The sequence below is a fragment of the Pteronotus mesoamericanus genome, unplaced genomic scaffold, assembly GCF_021234165.1.
Source record: "Pteronotus mesoamericanus isolate MK-2021 breed Mesoamerican mustached bat unplaced genomic scaffold, CSHL_Meso_final contig_116, whole genome shotgun sequence".
Taxonomy (NCBI): Eukaryota; Metazoa; Chordata; class Mammalia; order Chiroptera; family Mormoopidae; genus Pteronotus; species Pteronotus mesoamericanus.
This window is the reverse complement of record NW_026555027.1, coordinates 407,304-424,122: the sequence shown is the minus strand read 5'-3', so window position 1 is coordinate 424,122 and position 16,819 is coordinate 407,304. Positions and strand designations below refer to the sequence as shown.

Below are 16,819 nucleotides of genomic sequence, written 5' to 3'. Positions count from 1 at the left end.
CCTAGGAGACACTTTGTCTCCCAGGGAAACGCCTGACCACGTCCTGGAAACGCTTTCTGGTGGCCACCGCTGAGGACGAAGGGGGCTCGGGGATCTCGTGGGGGAGGTGGTCCAGGGAGGCTGTCTAACGCCCGCAGCGCTCGGACGGAGCCCCACAACACGGTTCACCCCCCGGTGTCGACCGCACCGGGGCCGAGAGACCGCGCTACCCGTAACGGAAGATGTCGTTCTGAATGTCGAATTTCAAACGGCACGTCGCTCACCGTTGCAGGTGCACTTCTCGTTATTGGCCCCTAAATGAAACCAGTGCAACCCTGAAAGGGCCACTTAACAACTGACGACACTAAGGTGACAGACCTCCATCAGTGACTAGGCATCTGGGCTGGCTCTTGCTCCACGTCTCTGCTCTGGGCCCCACACCTGGGGGCAGGGGGGCGTGGGGGACAGTTAGCCGTACACCGAGGGCCCCCGGGAGGCGAGCAGCTCGCCCGGTGCTCTGCTCCGGCCGGGCGGGCACAGAGCACTGACGAGGGGCTGGAGCCCCACTGGTGGTCCCATGGCCGGTCACAGTCCGTGGGGACAGGCCGTCAGCGGCATCCACGGTTCTCAAGCACAGAGGGTCACTCGGTCCCCACGGTGCCTTTAAGTTGTCTGAGGTTTGTCACCAGAAGGTGTCAAAACGGTGTAACATCTAGTAGTCTTCCCACCTGGTTCTGTCTGCATCTCTGTGAGTCCCTGGAATACCCACCGTGTGGGCTGCATTCAGTCGCTGTTAGGACAGCAGCTCCCACACACCGTCCTTGCGACAGCTCAGCCCCCATGCACCATGACACACCAGCGCTCCTTCCCCACCTCCTTCCTGTCACCTCTCGTCACCTCTCCTCCCCAGGTCTCAGGGGGGCAGGGGACAGCGGGGAGAGACAGACGCCGCCCCGCCCTGGCGTCCACTCCCAGCTGCATCCACCTGCCCCTCCCGCCTGAGGCCCCTCCCGCCTCACCCCAGGCAGCTTCGGAGGTGATGCCAGTCGCCCTGACCTTCCGCCAGGTCACAGCCGGATGCCCTGAACTCGGCGGCTCCGTGTGGCCAGATCAGGTGTAAAATGGCTCATGACCAGCTTCATGGTTTGCGAAGTTGATGTCGTCGAGGTGGAGAGATTACCTTAGAATCACCTTTCTCTCTAGAGAGGCTTTGACTTCGTGTTTGGAGGTTTATATCCTGTTACGTCCTTTTAAAGAGGAAAACTAAGCCTGCCCATGCGTGTAGGCCAGCGCGCTCACGAGACAGATGCCTAAAATTCACTTGCTGCTGGACTGAGTTGAATTTGTGATGTTGGATGTTCAACATCCGTGGCACAAACTAAACAAAACTGTATGAACATTTCAGTTGCTCTGGGCTTGTCACAGGCGCATACATCAGTGTTTTTGTTCTGTGGTGGATATCTTTTCATACTATCTTTTGAAAAATATTTAAGGCCAGAAATGATGTCTATTGTGAACACAATTTAAATAAGACTAAAAATCCAGAATAACGTCCACTTGTATTTTATAACATATGTTTGTCTCCTTTAAAAAACACAGTTTGTAAGTTAATACATGGCAAAACAAACAAGAAAACCTTTGACTGGAACCCTAAGGCTATAGCACAAGCCCAGCAGTTATGTCAGAACTTCAGAAGAGCGTTTTCGCCTCTAAGAGGATCGAGTAGCACCTTGCTGTCCTCGCTGCTGCCCGATTTCTGCTCTCGGCCGTCGAAGGTCCCGCCGTGTGGTCACTGTTTTGTAGCTTCCATCCTCACGGAAGCCTGGCACCTGTGACCCCACACCCAACATGAGCCTTTACATCTCAGCACAAAGTGACCCTTTCAGAGGCAAGTTTGACAGATTCTAAGCACACGTGTCCCTTTCTCTGCGGTTTTACCAAAGGCCAGTGCCAGCAGGGCTGGCGGCATCGAAATGCTGTCTGCGAAGGTCGCGCATGAACCTTTCCCCCCAACTTCCCATTGCTGCCAGTCTCCCGCAGAGTCAGGAGTTTCAGGCTGAAACGCCTGCCTCCAGGCAGCAGGGAGGCGTGTTGCAAAGGAAAAGCCATGTCTCAAAGGACAGCATCGTGTTGTCATTTAAAACTCCTCAGCCCACGCGTCCCGGAGCCGCTCGGAATCCTGGGGGGAAAGAACCGCAGTCTCTGCCCGTGGGTGGGATCTCATTGCTGTTTAGATGGCTGCCCGATGGGCCTTTGAAAATTAGATAAATTGTTAACTTATTAAAACACTTCCCAGTACGAAATACTGAAACAAGGCCAGGCTCCAAGTGGCATTCAGGGAGCGTGGCAGGGAGCCCGCTGAGCCGCGCTTCTGTGGGGACAGGCGTGAGAACGCCGCGCGAGGGGCGGCCAGGTCCTGCCGTCTGTTCAGGAAAACTGCGCCTCTTGAACACATAAGCCTCCTAATTGGTTGCAATTAGTATTTTTAAATTATTGCACAAGGAGCAACGGTGGTGTTTAAGTAACGGCATCTTTGCTCTGCGTATTGCTGCCGTTAGCAGGTTCATTAGCACTGGCATTCCCGTCTTGCTCAGCCAGCTACTGTGGTGATGAGTGTTAAATTCAAAACTCAATTGCATCGCTGAAACGGTAATTAAAATATACGGGCACGGCCCTGCCTATGCCTCACGGGAGCCTCACAGGAGGGGCCGGCTGTGAGGCTCACTCGTCCCCCAAGACTTGAGGAGGAGACGCTGCGGTTTCCAGGAGGGGTGCCGGGGCTTAGCGAGTGGCTTTTCATGGAGAGCGACTACTCGGGTCCTCGTGTGGGGTTCCCTGTGCGTCTGCCTTTGCCTATTGACAGTGACCTCCCCCCCCACATCCCCACCAGCTGCTGCTTCCCTCATGGCCGGAGGGCACGCTGTGTGTCCGTCTGCCTTGGTGGGGGCGTTTCAACGCCCCTTTGTGGGGCAGGGGCGCGGTAGCACGGGGCTCAGCCGCCCGTGCTAAGAACTGCACTTTAAAGCCTTCCCATGTCGCTCTGTGGGGCATCTGCTGACGTCTCTGTGGAAAAATAAGGGCCCCCTGGCAAGATAACTCAAAATCGGCACAGAGCAGGGACGTGCTCTGGGCTGTCGCAGTCGGGCAGATGTTTAGAAAATATAGAAAAATCCAAAACCCTATTAAGTTCCCCAGATTTTTATTCTAACGCCCTCATAAATATCTGGATTCTTCCTTCACAGGTAAGGAAATGGAGGCCAGAGCTGCTACCTGACTTGTTCACGGCGGCTTCCTACACAGGGTTCACGCTCCTCCTCCAGGAGGGAGTCACGTTACAGACACACGGAGCGGGAGTTAGAGACCCGAGGCTGCCCCCCGCCGGGGGCTGCGGGCTCAGCCCTGAGGAGCCCGTGGGGGGGGGGGGGGGGGGGGGGCCTTCAACCTGTCTCTGCATTTAAGGGTTGTCATTTTTGTTTCCATAAACAGCCCCCAAACACTAACACACCCCAACCTCCAGACCCACCTTTTGTTCACCGACCTCGTCCGACCTTGCAGCCCCTTTGACGCATCCCACACTCGCTGGACCGCAGGCATCCCTTCTGCGCTTCCGTCCACAGGGGCCGCCTGGAGGCCGGTCGCCCCTCGTTCTCGTATCTCCCACACACGGGGTCTCGACGTTGGCGGCAGCGCCAGGCCGTGGGGTGAATACTCAGGGTGCGCGAACCTTCTGTCCCGCCCGTTCAGTGGTTCAGTAAAATGAAAACGGGTCACAACTGGGAAGCCTCCCGTGGACATAGATCCGAGGCCCTGGAAGTGGGAAGTCTGGTGAATTTGGTAAATGTCGCGTCTGCAGGCGCCTTCGCGACGCCCGCGGCCTGGCCTGCCGCCTGGGCTCGAGGCCTCCGCGCGGACTGCCGGGCTCCCCGCGGGGGCCGCGGTCTCTCTCTGACGCTCACGGGCTGTCTCCGTTGGCTGCCGCAGGTTCACCCCCTACGAGTGGCACAACCCACACCCGTGCACCCCCGACTCCGACGTGGTGGAGAACGACTTCACGTTGCTGAACAGCTTCTGGTTTGGAGTCGGAGCGCTCATGCAGCAAGGTACCTCCGCCGCCCCCGCGCCCGCGGTCCGTGCCGGTGAGCCCCACCGGGAGGCAGGGGCTCGGCCGAGAGCCACCCCAGGAACCGGGGAGCGTAGAGCCTGACTTCCGAGAGAGCCCTAAAAACGCAGGGACAATGATGGGGCCTCAGCGGGACTCGCCCGCCGTGTATCTGAGGTGAGACTCCGGTCAGGCCACGCACCCGCGCCGTCCTCGAGGGACGGTTTCCCTCTCGCAGGCCAGGCCTCTCCCTCCCGGCCTCACTCGGCACGTCAGAGGCCTGAACGCCGCGGAGCTGGATTCCCCTGAAAACTAAGCTGACTTTGTCCCCCTAAACCCGTCAGCCACGGCCCCTGCCCCGGACCCTGCTGGGGCTGCTCCCGGCGGCCAGGCCACTGTGCCCCAGCTCCCGCCGCTGGCGGCCGGGGCGGCCGGAAACCACAGGGGGCGGGGAATGAGCCCCAGTCCCAGAAGCACAACGCATTTTACACATTTCGGTAGCGGGGGTGGGGGAGGGGCTTTTGGTTTTGTGGAGCAGGGAGGAGAGAACTGTGCTAAGCTTTGGAGGAAATCCAGCTGTTTCATAGATTTCCCTCAGCTTTGACGCCAGGCGTCCAGTCTACAAAGTCCTCCCCAGGTTAAACGCATTCACCTAGGAATCTCGTAAGTCACAGATGCGGCTCTGGATGCGACACCTGCTGACGGAGCAATAAGCGGCGACGGGAATGAGCGAAGGACACTCCCGGGGAGGGTGCTAACCGCGCCGGTGCGGGGGCGAGCGGGGCGGGCAGCTGTGCGGCGCGCACGTTTGCGTCATCGGGGACGTTTGCATCATCGGGGACGTTTGCGTCATCGGGGACGTTTGCGTCGCGTGCCTGCGCAGCAGAAGGGAGGGCGAGCTCCTCCGCGGCGGAGACGCCGAGTCGTCTCGCCGCGCCGCAGGGCGGACCCCAGGCGGACCCCAGGCGGACCCCAGGCGGACCCCAGGCGGACCCCAGGCGGACGCTGCCGAGCGGGTGCGGGCGCGGCCCCGGTTCCCAGAAGCCCCTCGCGCGGCGCCGGAGAGCAAGGCAGGGCTGCGGGCCCTGTCGGAAGCCCCCGGAAGCCGTTTGCTGCTTTGCCGCTGCGTCTGCATCGCAGGGCCTTGACTTTGTGGGCAGTAACTTTCAGAGCGTGAAGGGGACCCCTGTCCTCAGCCTTGCCCTCCCGAGCCATCGGATGGAGAAGCGCAGCCCGGGGCGTCCCAGAGCGCATGCAGGGCTGTGACCGCCCCGTCGGACGGCGCATCCCCCCTGAAACTTATCTTTCCTCTTCCACCTGTTTGGAGTTTATGGCCGCCCGCCGGTGGCCAATACCGTGGGTCCCCAAGCAGACTCTGCTTGTTCTGCACGAAGCAAAAGGCGTTGCCAGGCGACGCCAACACTGCCACGTGAGACCTGCAGTGCTGGGGACCGGGGGCCGTCGTCCGTGTCCCCCCCGCAAGCCTTGGCGTCGGGTCACCGGCTCCCCTCCAAATGCACCGCCCTGCTCCCCTGCGGGCGCAGCCGCCCCTGCCCCCCATGGCGGCCCCAGCTTTGGTGTCTTGCTGAGTGGATGTGGCTCTGCGCCTTCCCACAGAGCACGGGCGAAGTCCCGTCAGAAGGGGCTGTCACGGCGCCGCAAACGGCACCGAGGGGACGCCAGCCGGCGTCGTCTCGCGTCCCAAATCCTTTCTGATGACGTCGTGCTCGGCCTTTATGGTTTTCGTGACTTTACCGTCTCAAGCTCTGAACGCAGACACGTGGTCCCTACGAGAGGGAGGCCGTTTCTAAGTATTTCCATGGACGGTCAGAGTCACGAAAGTCACAAAATGGCGTAAAAATAAGAAACCTGATGAAATGTCGAGACCTGCAATGCATGTCTCTACCAAGGGCTTAAAATGTAATCTGAGTAGTTTTTTACTAATTATTTTTTAATTTCCAAGACAATTTTATCCAAAACTGGAAATACATAGTATTGTAACTGTGGTAGATAAGAGTTTATGTTATTTTTATTATGTGTCAGTTGGGCTCCCACCTGTCCAGTTTTACTGCCCTATCATACATAGTTATACAAGTAATAACCTTAAAACCTTATCATTTTATAAATACAGCCAAATAACATAAGGATGAAGTTAGAGCAGAAAATCCATACCTATAAGCTGAGAAAATATATTAACTCTACTACCATGTCCCATGGCTATTTTATGAAATAAATGGTATTTTAATGATAACCAACTAAAGACCTAAGGTAATATCACGCTGCCGCAAGGCTGCTGGATCAATTAAGTGCAGACAGGCAGCGACCTTGGGCAGCCGACACCCACCCACAGGCTCCTAAATCCCATTAAACCACGAGATTAAAACAACAGGAACAAACTCTCACTAAATCCTCAGAGGCAGTTTAATGGAGACTATTATGAGTCTCTGTGATATCCCACACCCAACTGCAAACAACAACCAAAAAAAAAACCAAAGAAAAACAACAAGGAAGGGAATATAAGTGCAGTGAGGCCACTTTCCTCATTACAGGAGAATAAAGCACAACCCTTACTGGTAGCGCGAGGCCACTGCAGCCCCTTGTTCAGAGCCCCTGTCCTCCGATCTGCTTGCCAAGGGCCTGGGGCTGGTTCTGCGCGCCCAGCACGTGTGTGTCTGTGTGTAGATTGAACGTGAGCGCACACTCACCTATCGACGGATCCTGGGCTCCGGCGGCGTCCTCTCTCTCACTCTGTTCACCGCAGAGCCTGAAACACACAGCACTGAGAGGGCCCTTCAGATCAGGTGCCCCAGCCCCGCTGCCCCTAACCCTTTGCATTCTTAAACCTCGGGCGCTTCCAAGGGCCTCCTGGCCCCTGTCCCACCTCCAGGCGCACGGAGGAAATGCTGAGGACGGAACCGAGGGCGAGTTCCAGGCGAGCGGAAAACGCAGTGCGCGCGGGCGCTGCCGTGGGTGCCGCTCGGGCCCTTGACCCCCTGCCGGGCTCATGAGCCCCACAGCCCCATCCGGCCCGACTGACGTTCCGAGCTAGAGAATCGTTCGGGGTTTGCCACACGCCCTGTCTCCAGGGAGAATGATTCACCTACTCGAGTGTGCACCCTATTTAACCTGACCCGTGAGGCCCCGGCGTTTTGTGGGCCTTCCCTGAGGAAGATGGCAGACGTGTTCACCACTGAGAGGCTCTCACACTCTCACCTTTGACAAACCTGCACTAGCGTCTCGGAGCTGCCTTAGCCGTGCGAAGACCCGGAACACTCCGCACAGTGAGGGGTCTGCTCGGTGGCAATAAAGGGCCAGGAGTCCGGGGTTGACTTCTCACCCAAAACAAGCCAGCAAACTCAAAACGAACTAAATTAAGTCTCTAAATTGCAGGCTGGGATTATCTCAGGGTGAACAGCATCGAATATCAATAAATTACACGTTAGGCAGCGGCAGGGATTAGTGATAAAAGATCATGCACATTGTGCTTCATTTTCTTAAAAAACAAATAATGTTCCAACTTCACCTGCAGCCCAGAGAGCAAGTCCTTGCTGGGTTTGCAGTCTCGGAGTCTCTAACGCGCCTCGTCCCCGGGACGAGGCCGGTCGCGCCTGCCCTGCCCGCCAGCCCACCTAACCACGCCCGCTGCCCCGCCGCAGGGTCGGAGCTGATGCCCAGGGCCCTGTCCACCAGGATCGTCGGGGGCGTCTGGTGGTTCTTCACCCTCATCGTCATCTCGTCCTACACGGCCAACCTGGCCGCCTTCCTCACGGTGGAGCGAATGGAGTCCCCCATCGACTCGGCGGACGACCTGGCCAAGCAAACCAAGATCGAGTACGGGGCGGTCAGAGATGGGTCGACCATGACCTTCTTCAAGGTGAGACACCAACGAGGTCTCGGCGGTGGCCGCGGGCAGGGGGAGGGGCGTCTGGCCTAAACGGGTCTCCCCGCAAAACAGGAGGTGCCGGGCCATTTTCCGTAGGGTACAACGGTTCATGGCACAAAGAAGCCGCGTGCCCACGGCAGTCGGCATGAAGCCGTTTCTCCGGTCCCCCCGCCCCGTGCAACACTCAGGCCCACAGGTCAGCGTCTCAGCAGCTTCTGTGTCCTCCTTGCCGTGAGGCCAGAAGCAACAGCAAAACACCCGTAGTGTTTTCTGAGCACACTCTAACGGCCCCGGGATGAGCCGCCCATGCACACACCCCGCATACAGACCCCGTCCTCGGAGACGCCGACGGCCGCGGCGGGAGCCTCAGGCCGCGTTCTCTCTGCCCCCCATTTGGTGAATGGGGAACGGGCCCCGCGGACGCGTCCACATGGGAATTTGTGTGGCGGATTAACACCAAGGCCACCCCAGAAGGCCCCAGCCTGGCGCTGCACCTGCGCCCCGGCGAGGCCGCCCTCCAGGGGAGAGCCAGCGGGCGTCACTGGTCACTGCTCCGTGCGTCCGGCACTTGGGCCTTTCTTATGGCTCAGACTCCTGCCTGGCCCACGGGATTCAGGGCCCTTGATGTGGAGTCTCAGCCCTGTGGCTCCCGTGGGGAAGAACAGGCGTTCACAGACGCAGGGAGGTGGCCAGGGGGCAGGGCGCCTCGGAGACCCTGAGCGCAGCCTCCGCCCTGCCTGGGAAGAGAGCAAGGCCCAGCGTCTGCTCGAGTCACATGCTTGGTCTGAGACAGAGGCTGGCCAAACCCGCTTTGAAGAGGTAATTGTGGAAAAACCAGGGTGGGGAGGTGAGTGGGGAACAGCAGTTGTAACCAAAAGAAACTGTGAATACGCCTTTGTGAAGTTTCACACCCAAAGTATCAAAAACGAAGCTGTCACCGGGGGCTGAGTGGGAAAGAATTTTGAAGACGATTAATTTAGAAACGAAAAGCCAGGGCAAGTGTACATTTTCTTTGTATAACATATTAGTTCATCAAAATAGGTATCAGCAGCGATGCAGTAAATTTGGTTTTAACAATTATTAATAAAAACTTTATTTGAAGAGTGAGCTACACTGGGAGGCTTATCAGAAAGCAGAGGACAGTAAAAAGTTAGGATTTGTTTTTCGTCTATGTTAAAAAGATGACCTTTAAACATTTTTTTTTTCATTTAAAGAAATATGTCGTTGATTTAATGAATGTGAAGTGTGGTGCTTGTTTCTTCCCTGGACAAGAGTTTTAAGGACAAGTGACATTAGCTCTATGGCTCGGCGAGCTCGCGAAAGCTTGGACTGTTTGGCAGTCAGTGGTGCGAAGAGAACCAAGTTGTCCCAAGCTAGTGATTCGTCACGACACTTGTCAGAAACCAGGACAGTCGCCTGCACGGCATACGGGACAGACCGAGGCTGCCAAGGCAGAGTCGGGCACGTCTGAGGAAGCATCTGAGGTGACGTAGCTCATCCACGAGAAAGTTCTCACGTGTCAGGAAACGCGCAGGGGGAGCAGGGAAGACCTTGTGGCCTCCCACTCGGGACGACACAGGAGCGGACGCCCTTCGCGAGCGCTCCACGCGCCCCCAGGCGGCCCTCGCGGACGCGCCTCCACTCCCCTGCCCCCCGTGCACCTCGGGGCCGGGCTCCCGGCGCCCTGGGTGCCCAAGGGGGTGCTCGTACGCCACTGTCACGCGTTTTCAGAGCAGGCCCCTCCTTTCCTGGTGACCGCAGCCCTCTCGGGTCACCAGGAAACAAGGCAACACGCGTCTCAGGAAGAAAGCGCGGGTCGGCAGGACCAGGTGACCCCGGGAACTGCAGCGCGCACGTCCCCCTGACCCGGCCGCCTCTGTCCTGGGCGCTGCGCCTGCGTCACTCGCTCCACCCTTGCCCGGCCGCTGGGACGGGCACCAACGCTCCCTCCGCCGCGTGGTGTGGAAACGGGGCGTGGCTCGCCCCAGGACCTGCCAGAAATGTGCAGAACCAGTCGTGGAAGAGCCAGGGCTCAGTCAAACCTCGGAAAGTTCTAGAGGGTAGGCTCCTGGAGGGGAGAGAATCGGTCTGTTCCGCCAGCCCTGCCATTCCCAGCACCCGAAGTTACACGGCCCACGGCAGGCGCTCAGGTGATGTTTTCAGAAAATGAACAAAGACGCTGAAGAGTTCAGAGGGCGGGAGGTGGGAGGCAGGCATCCCTGCCGGCGCCCTCAGCTGTGGCCAGACCGCAGGCCGGCCTTGCCCGCAGTTCGGAGGCCGAGGCCCCAGCCCAGGGGGCCGGCGTGCGTGGGCGAGGCCTCGCCCAGGCCGCAGGCGGATTGGCCGGGGGCCCTTCTGGAGCCACAGGGCACTGGTCCCCGCTCTCGTGTCCGGAGCACCCCCCGCCCCAAGGGCCCCCTTTACTCCTGGCGCCCCTGGGAGTGAACCTTAACACGTGAACGTGGGGGCGCGCTCGACCCACAGTGGGGGCCGACGTGGAGCCCCGCGCGGCAGAGACGCGGCCGCCAGCTCCCTGGGTTCACAGGCTGCTTGCAGCCCAGCAGCCTTGCTTACCAAGAAGGATTCATTTACAAAAAAAAAGAACAAGGACCAAACCCGATTTGGCTTCCCCTCGAGGAGCCGGTGTCAGGAAGTTCAGTGGGACACATCCACACTCGGGGCTCTGCAGCTGGACTGTCCCCCGAGGGAAACCCACGTTCCCGCGTGACAGCAGCTCGTCACAAGTTGCTGGTCCTGACCTGGCCCGACGTAGACGTCCCCCACCCCAGCCCCAGCCGAGGACAACATCCTCTCCTGAGCCGCTGATGGAGTAAGAAAAGCTACATCTGCTCTGTTGGGGCCCAGACCGTCCGTCCCCACGCGAGTGCAAGGAAGCTTCTAACAAGAAGTGTTTTCTCATCTCACGCAGTGTAGTGTGTGTGTATTCCTTTGGCAGGAATTGTCTCTTCACTTTCAGGTTGGTTCCACATTGTTTTACAGCTTGAAAAGAAACAGGCAGCTACAAGGTGGAGAGGACAACAGAAATTACGGAAACCTGTGAAAAAACAAAATTGCCAATCCCTCCCAGAGGTCTCTGCGATGCTCTTAGTGAAGTTTCTCCTTGAGTAAACATGGCTGGAACATGCTCGCTAAAATTGCAATCGAAACCCCTTGCCTTTTCTGCATAGAATTCGCTCTGCTTGCAGACCACGTGCCCTCAGAGTCCAGACGGGGATATTGGATTTTCAACATGAAATAAAAACAAAATTTAGTTTTAAAAATATAGATCCAATGAGGTGCCACTCTTGCCGTGTGATTCGGGGAGGCCTTGCTCAGTCGGGGACAGGGCGGTGGCGGCGGCTTCCTCCGTGGGGCCACCTGTGTGCGGAACACCCTCGTGGATCCCCAGGGTCCCCGCTTACATGGAGAGCCAGGGATAAGCCCTAACCCCAGTCCCTGGGACCCTCACAAGGCCTCGCACGGCAGCCGAGGTTCCAGCTGATGTTGTCCTTAAAAAGAACGGCTCCGAGTTCAATGGCCACTCACTCAGTGAAGGGCACTCACACCGTGAGCTTCCCTTGAGGGCAGCAGCGCTCGGAGACAGGCCGCACATGCTCTGAGTAACGTGACCCTTTGGTCAAAGGATGTCGCCGCCCCCGGCAGCTGCAGGAAGGACGCAGTTGAAGAGGGCCGAGCATTTCAACGACGGTCCAGAGACCCGCCCTCGGAAGTCCTCTGAGCACCGGGGGGCCGCTGGGCTCTCCTTGCCACACCGTTAAGGAACCAATGGATCTTTGTGAGTCCGCGTGCTCGTCACTCAGGACTCAAAGGGACTTCATTGAGTTTCACACGCTTTATCCTGTTGTTCTCCTGGGGGGAACAAGGGTCAACAGCGCAGTATGAGCTCTGCTGGTTTCTCAGGGGCTCGGCCCCATCCCGTTTCCAAAGCCGGGCCTCCCGGTGGCAGCCGGGGCCTGAGATGCCCGCCCAGGGGCCGGCTGAGGCCCTTGATCCTCATTCGGCTCAACTTCTGGTTTTCCAGGATCTCCGGTACGACCAGGCCCCCGGCTGACGCTGTCAGGAGGGGAGGGACTTCACGACTCGAACGGCAACAGGGAGACAGTGCGCATGGGCCCGAGGGAGCGCTGCCCTGTGGGGCCGGCGGCAGGGGCCGTGCAGACCGCAGCGGCGGGGGCGGCGGCAGAGTCGCGGGAGGCACACTGGCTGCGAGGTCATCGTGGAAGAGAAGAGACACTTCTCGGGAGAACGTGCTGTGCAGCGCGTCACCACCCTCCCGGACCCACGCCAGGAGCTCACACAGACTAGGTCACGGGTCGGTCTGCAATAACTTGGGTGAAATGGGTGGAAAGCGTCCTGACAGACGTGCTTTCATGGTCTGGGGACTTGGGACCAGCTGTGGGACGCAGGGGCTGCCTAACCTTTGTAAGCTCCTTCCAGGGAGTGGTTAGGTGCGGTCATCCACCCAGACGACATTTCAGGGAAGTTCCCACGCGGCAGACGGGTGGGACGGAAGCAGTGAGGCGCGTGGGGGTGGGTTTCAGGCATTGAAGGAAGCCCGGGACGCAACACGTTTCTGGGACTCCCTGCCTGAGGGGGCGCGGGGCGCAGAAGGCTGTTGGCTCCTGTATAAAAGGTCCAGCTAATTTTACCATCAGTGTCTGCACTGTGACGTCCCCGGAGGCCAAAGGTGTACTTGTTTGGGAAGAAACCCATCAGGTCAGCCAACGTCAACCTGATTCACAGCCAGGCACATCGCCAGCCACAGACCCACCTTTACCTCCAGACAGGAGGAAAACATGAAAAATGTCCTAGCAAAGGTGGCTAACCCCCACGGTGGGGGGGTTGTTTAAGGGAGCACATGCATTTTTAAAACCTTGGAGAGTCTGCAAATGTCGTAACTTTCTATCAACTCAAGATTGGAGCATAATCAGCCGCGATGGGTGCCCCCCACGCCTTGAAAGACAGGGGCCCTCGCTGCGCCGTGGCGGCCTCTCCCTTCAAAGCGGTTGTTGCGCATTAAGCCATATTTTAAACACTGTAGGAATGATCATTTTCTAATGAAATGATCTATGTGCTCCTGTATTAAGAGGAAGTGGTTGTTTTTAAGGCCACTATTCCCCTCCAATAGATCTATTTCACAAGTTTGGATTTCTACATAGCTGATTTCCACGTCTTTGGTTAATACTCAGGTTTTCCTAAATCAGAAGATTTTAAAGTAAAAGTATATTGAAGATTTTTAAATGTAATTGTTTTTGGTATTTTATTTGTTCAATGTGGACATACTTACCACATCTATAAGATAACTTTTAACAAGATTAACAAAGGTCAAATATCAATAATTTCCCCAGGGTGTGTGTGTATGTGTAGGATTAAAGAGAAATGTAAAAATAAATATATAAACATGGAGAGACACACACACACACACACACACACACACACACACACACAGTCTTCCGAGGTACAGGTCTGCAGTAGAATTGTGCAGTTATTCATTCTGTTGCACAACAGGGTTATACATTTTCAATGTGCAAGCCTCATACCCTGGCTGAACAAATAATGCTATAAAGAACACGTGTCTGGGTAAAAAGGAAATGCCAGATGGACAGATCCATGACCCAGAGCTCCCGTCGAATGTGAGATCACGTCCACTCCACAACTTCCTGACCTTACCTGTTGCACCTGAACCCCCGCAGCTGAAAACAACGGGGCCATGTGCCATAAAAACCACTGTTAAGTATAAACATATAAACAGCAGCCATATTTTCCTCTTGGTCTCTGCTGCTGAACCTCCTAAAACACACTCTGATTTTTTTGTCCAAACGAGCGTGAGCTGCCTGACCCCGGGTCCCCCTTTCTCGCGCGTCACGGGTGACCACAAGAGCCGCGGCAGCTCCTGGGGCAGCGGGAGGCGCCACCACTTCTCGCTGCAGCTGGTGCGCAGGAAACGTGCCCTCCCGCCGGCACGTGAGCCGCGCCCTGAGTTGGATGTCCTGTGTCTCGGGGCGCGTGGTCAATTCCCTCTTGGGACCAGACCCCTCGCTGCCCTGTTTCTTCATGGTGTGGAGGTTCCTCGTCTGCAGAGAAGAAATTATAGTGGCATCTTTCTCAGGGGATCCCTGTGAAGAGTCAATGAATTAATATATGCAAAGTGTTCGGACCCGTGCTTGGCACTCAGTAACCTCGGCCTGCGCTGCTGCTATCGCTGCTGTCAGTCCGCAGAGGCGTCCAAGTGCCTGCGGGCGTGGGGAGTCGCCTCCCAGGGAGTGCGGGTCCGGCCTGCATTGCTGGGGAAGAGACAGACGCGATGGTCATCCAGTGGCACGTTCTCGTAACAGGTTTTAGATGAAACATTGCTCACCCTCTGCCAGCCACGCTCGCCAGCATCAGCACAGACACATAATCAAGTTTAAACAGACAAAATGAATTCATCTCAACCTGGTGCCCTTCCAGGATTTAAAAATAAAGCTGATGATTTCAGATTTAATAAATGAGGCCTTTTCAGCTTCAGTGACTTTGGCCAAGAAGCTCACTGTACTTGACAAATATTCTAATTAACCTTTGACCCATACGCAGTAAAACCAGCGGGTTTGTCATTGTTTCCATTGTGGAATCCGCATCGTTCAGAGCAGTTTGCTTGGATTTTTCATATTTATGGCAATTTCCCATGAAATACGCTCCTATTTTTAAGGATTGCTAAATTTTGCATTAAAAATGAAAAATCTATTAAGAAATAAATCTAATTAAACTCCTCCAAAATAGTCCTTTTTGACATAACAAAAAGTAAACATTGCAGAGCAAGGCGGGGAAGTGGGCGGAACTCGACAAGGGGTGGGGGGGGGGCGAAGGGATGCCAGTCCTGCCAGGCTCCCTCCCTCCCCGCGCGCCCTCGGCTCCGAGGGGACCCGGTCGCCCACGACGTTCTCGCGGGTTTCAGTGGCATGAAACCCCCGTCCTCGGGGCCTGCGCCGCCTACAGGTGCCCCCAACAGTGGGAAACCGGTCCCTTGGCCGCCTGCTGAGTCCCCCCGGGCCCCCCCTTCCCAGCCCCGCGCACTAAGCTGTCGGCCTCTCAAACGCTCTTCGGTCCGGTCCGGGCGAGGGACGCCCGCCCCGCTCCGCGCCTCCGACCTGCAGGCGCCTCCCTCTGGGGCCGGAGCTCGCGGGCCCGATGACGACAGAATGGCTTCCGTAGGCGCCGAAACCTGTCCGGTGCTGCCCAGCGCATCGCTGTCTGTCTCACGAGGCCTTTCTCGGGGGCTCTCCGAGTGCCTCGCAAGCCAACACAGAGCCACCGGCCCCCTCCGAACTCACGGAGCCGAGGCATTAGCCCAGGCCCCTGTGCAGGAGGGACCCGAGTGAGCCCCGGGGCGGCTGGGCGCGACCGCCACTAGAGACCTGACCCCGCAGCTACTCCCTCTACTGACGGGACCCCAGATCGCGCCCCGGGCCTGTCTGCCGACCTGGGAGGACACCCTGTGCCGCGGCGGAGCTGGCCGAGCCCGAGGGTGCGAGCTGGGCGGCGCGGGCCGTCATGCGCCCCAGCCCCTCGTCTCCCCAGCGACTGGAGGGGCGTCCACAGAAATGGAGACAAAGTAGAAGAAAAACTGGAACAGGACGAAGTTATGGAGCAAACTGTGGATGGTCTAATCACAGATCCCTCGTCTGAAGACTAGAAACTTCGTCTCTGAGCAATAGGGAACCTTAGACCCTGCGTTTGAAGAAAGAAGGGCGATAGATAGTGTAGAATACAGGTGCACATATGTCAGCTATGCGGTTTCATAGCAAATATATCCGAAAAGTGAAGAACAAGGAAAAAGACGCATAGAACACGCTGAAATAAAACATTCGGTCTTCACTACCTAAAAGTGGAAATTGAATATCTATTTTATATATATAATAATATATATAAGTACCTTTTGAAGAGTCTTCCGATCTGAATTTTAATAGAAAAGGGCATTTGTAGTCTCAGTTCCCCAGGAGCAGAAGCAGAGGACGCAGGTGATTCACCCCGGGGCGTTCCCAGCGCAGGCGGGTCAGGCCCGGGACTTAGCGACTTGGCCACCCCTGAAGGGACAAGGGTCGGGGTGAAAGGAGAGGGATCCCCGGAGACCCGCCCTGGGGCACCGGGGGCCGAGGACTCGCTCCGAGCGCCCGCAGCCCGTCAGGCTGGTGCCCTCGGGGCCGCTGCGTCCTCCTTCCACGACGGAATCCCCGCCAGGCCGGGTCTCCATCCCCCGCAGCCCCCTCGGCGCCTCCAGGGCCTCCCTGTAGCCAAGGGGGCTCTTCCGCGCCCGCCCGCCATCCCAGGGCCGCGCCCGCGGGCGTCCGCCTGGAGACAGGGCCCTGGCCCGAAGCCGGGAGAGGCCCTGGGGCGGGCGCAGCGGGGGCGCGTGTCTCAGCCGCCCCCCACACCCCCTCTGCCCGCAGAAGTCCCGGATCTCCACCTACGAGAAGATGTGGGCCTTCATGAGCAGCCGGCAGCGCACGGCCCTGGTGCGCACCAGCGAGGAGGGCGTGCGGCGCGCGCTGGCCGCCGACTACGCGCTGCTCATGGAGTCCACCAGCATCGAGTACGTGACGCAGCGCAACTGCGACCTCACCCAGATCGGGGGCCTCATCGACTCCAAGGGCTACGGCGTGGGGACGCCCATAGGTAAGGGGCCCGGGGGCACGGTCGCCGCGGAGCGGGGGAGGGGCCGGCCCGGCCCGCGCCACACTGCGGGGCCCCGGGCCGTGGGTGGGCGGACGCCCGCGGGAAAGGCCCGGGTAGATCAGAGGCGTGGTTTGGATTTGCAGTTCCCAGATTTTTCGCCTAACCAGCTCAGAATTCACCGTTTT

General features: G+C 57.9%; 1 protein-coding gene across 4 annotated transcripts in view; it reads left to right on the top strand.

The window, feature by feature from the left end:
- The window catches only part of GRIK1 (glutamate ionotropic receptor kainate type subunit 1), a 225,449-nt gene that overhangs the window by 191,614 nt on the left and 17,016 nt on the right, over positions 1-16,819 (top strand). For all 4 annotated transcript variants that reach the window (XM_054575889.1, XM_054575872.1, XM_054575880.1 and 1 more), the window contains 3 exons: positions 3,961-4,079; positions 7,735-7,952; positions 16,409-16,634. In XM_054575889.1, the coding sequence (XP_054431864.1) occupies positions 3,961-4,079; positions 7,735-7,952; positions 16,409-16,634 (563 nt within the window). The remainder of the gene's footprint in view (positions 1-3,960; positions 4,080-7,734; positions 7,953-16,408; positions 16,635-16,819) is intronic.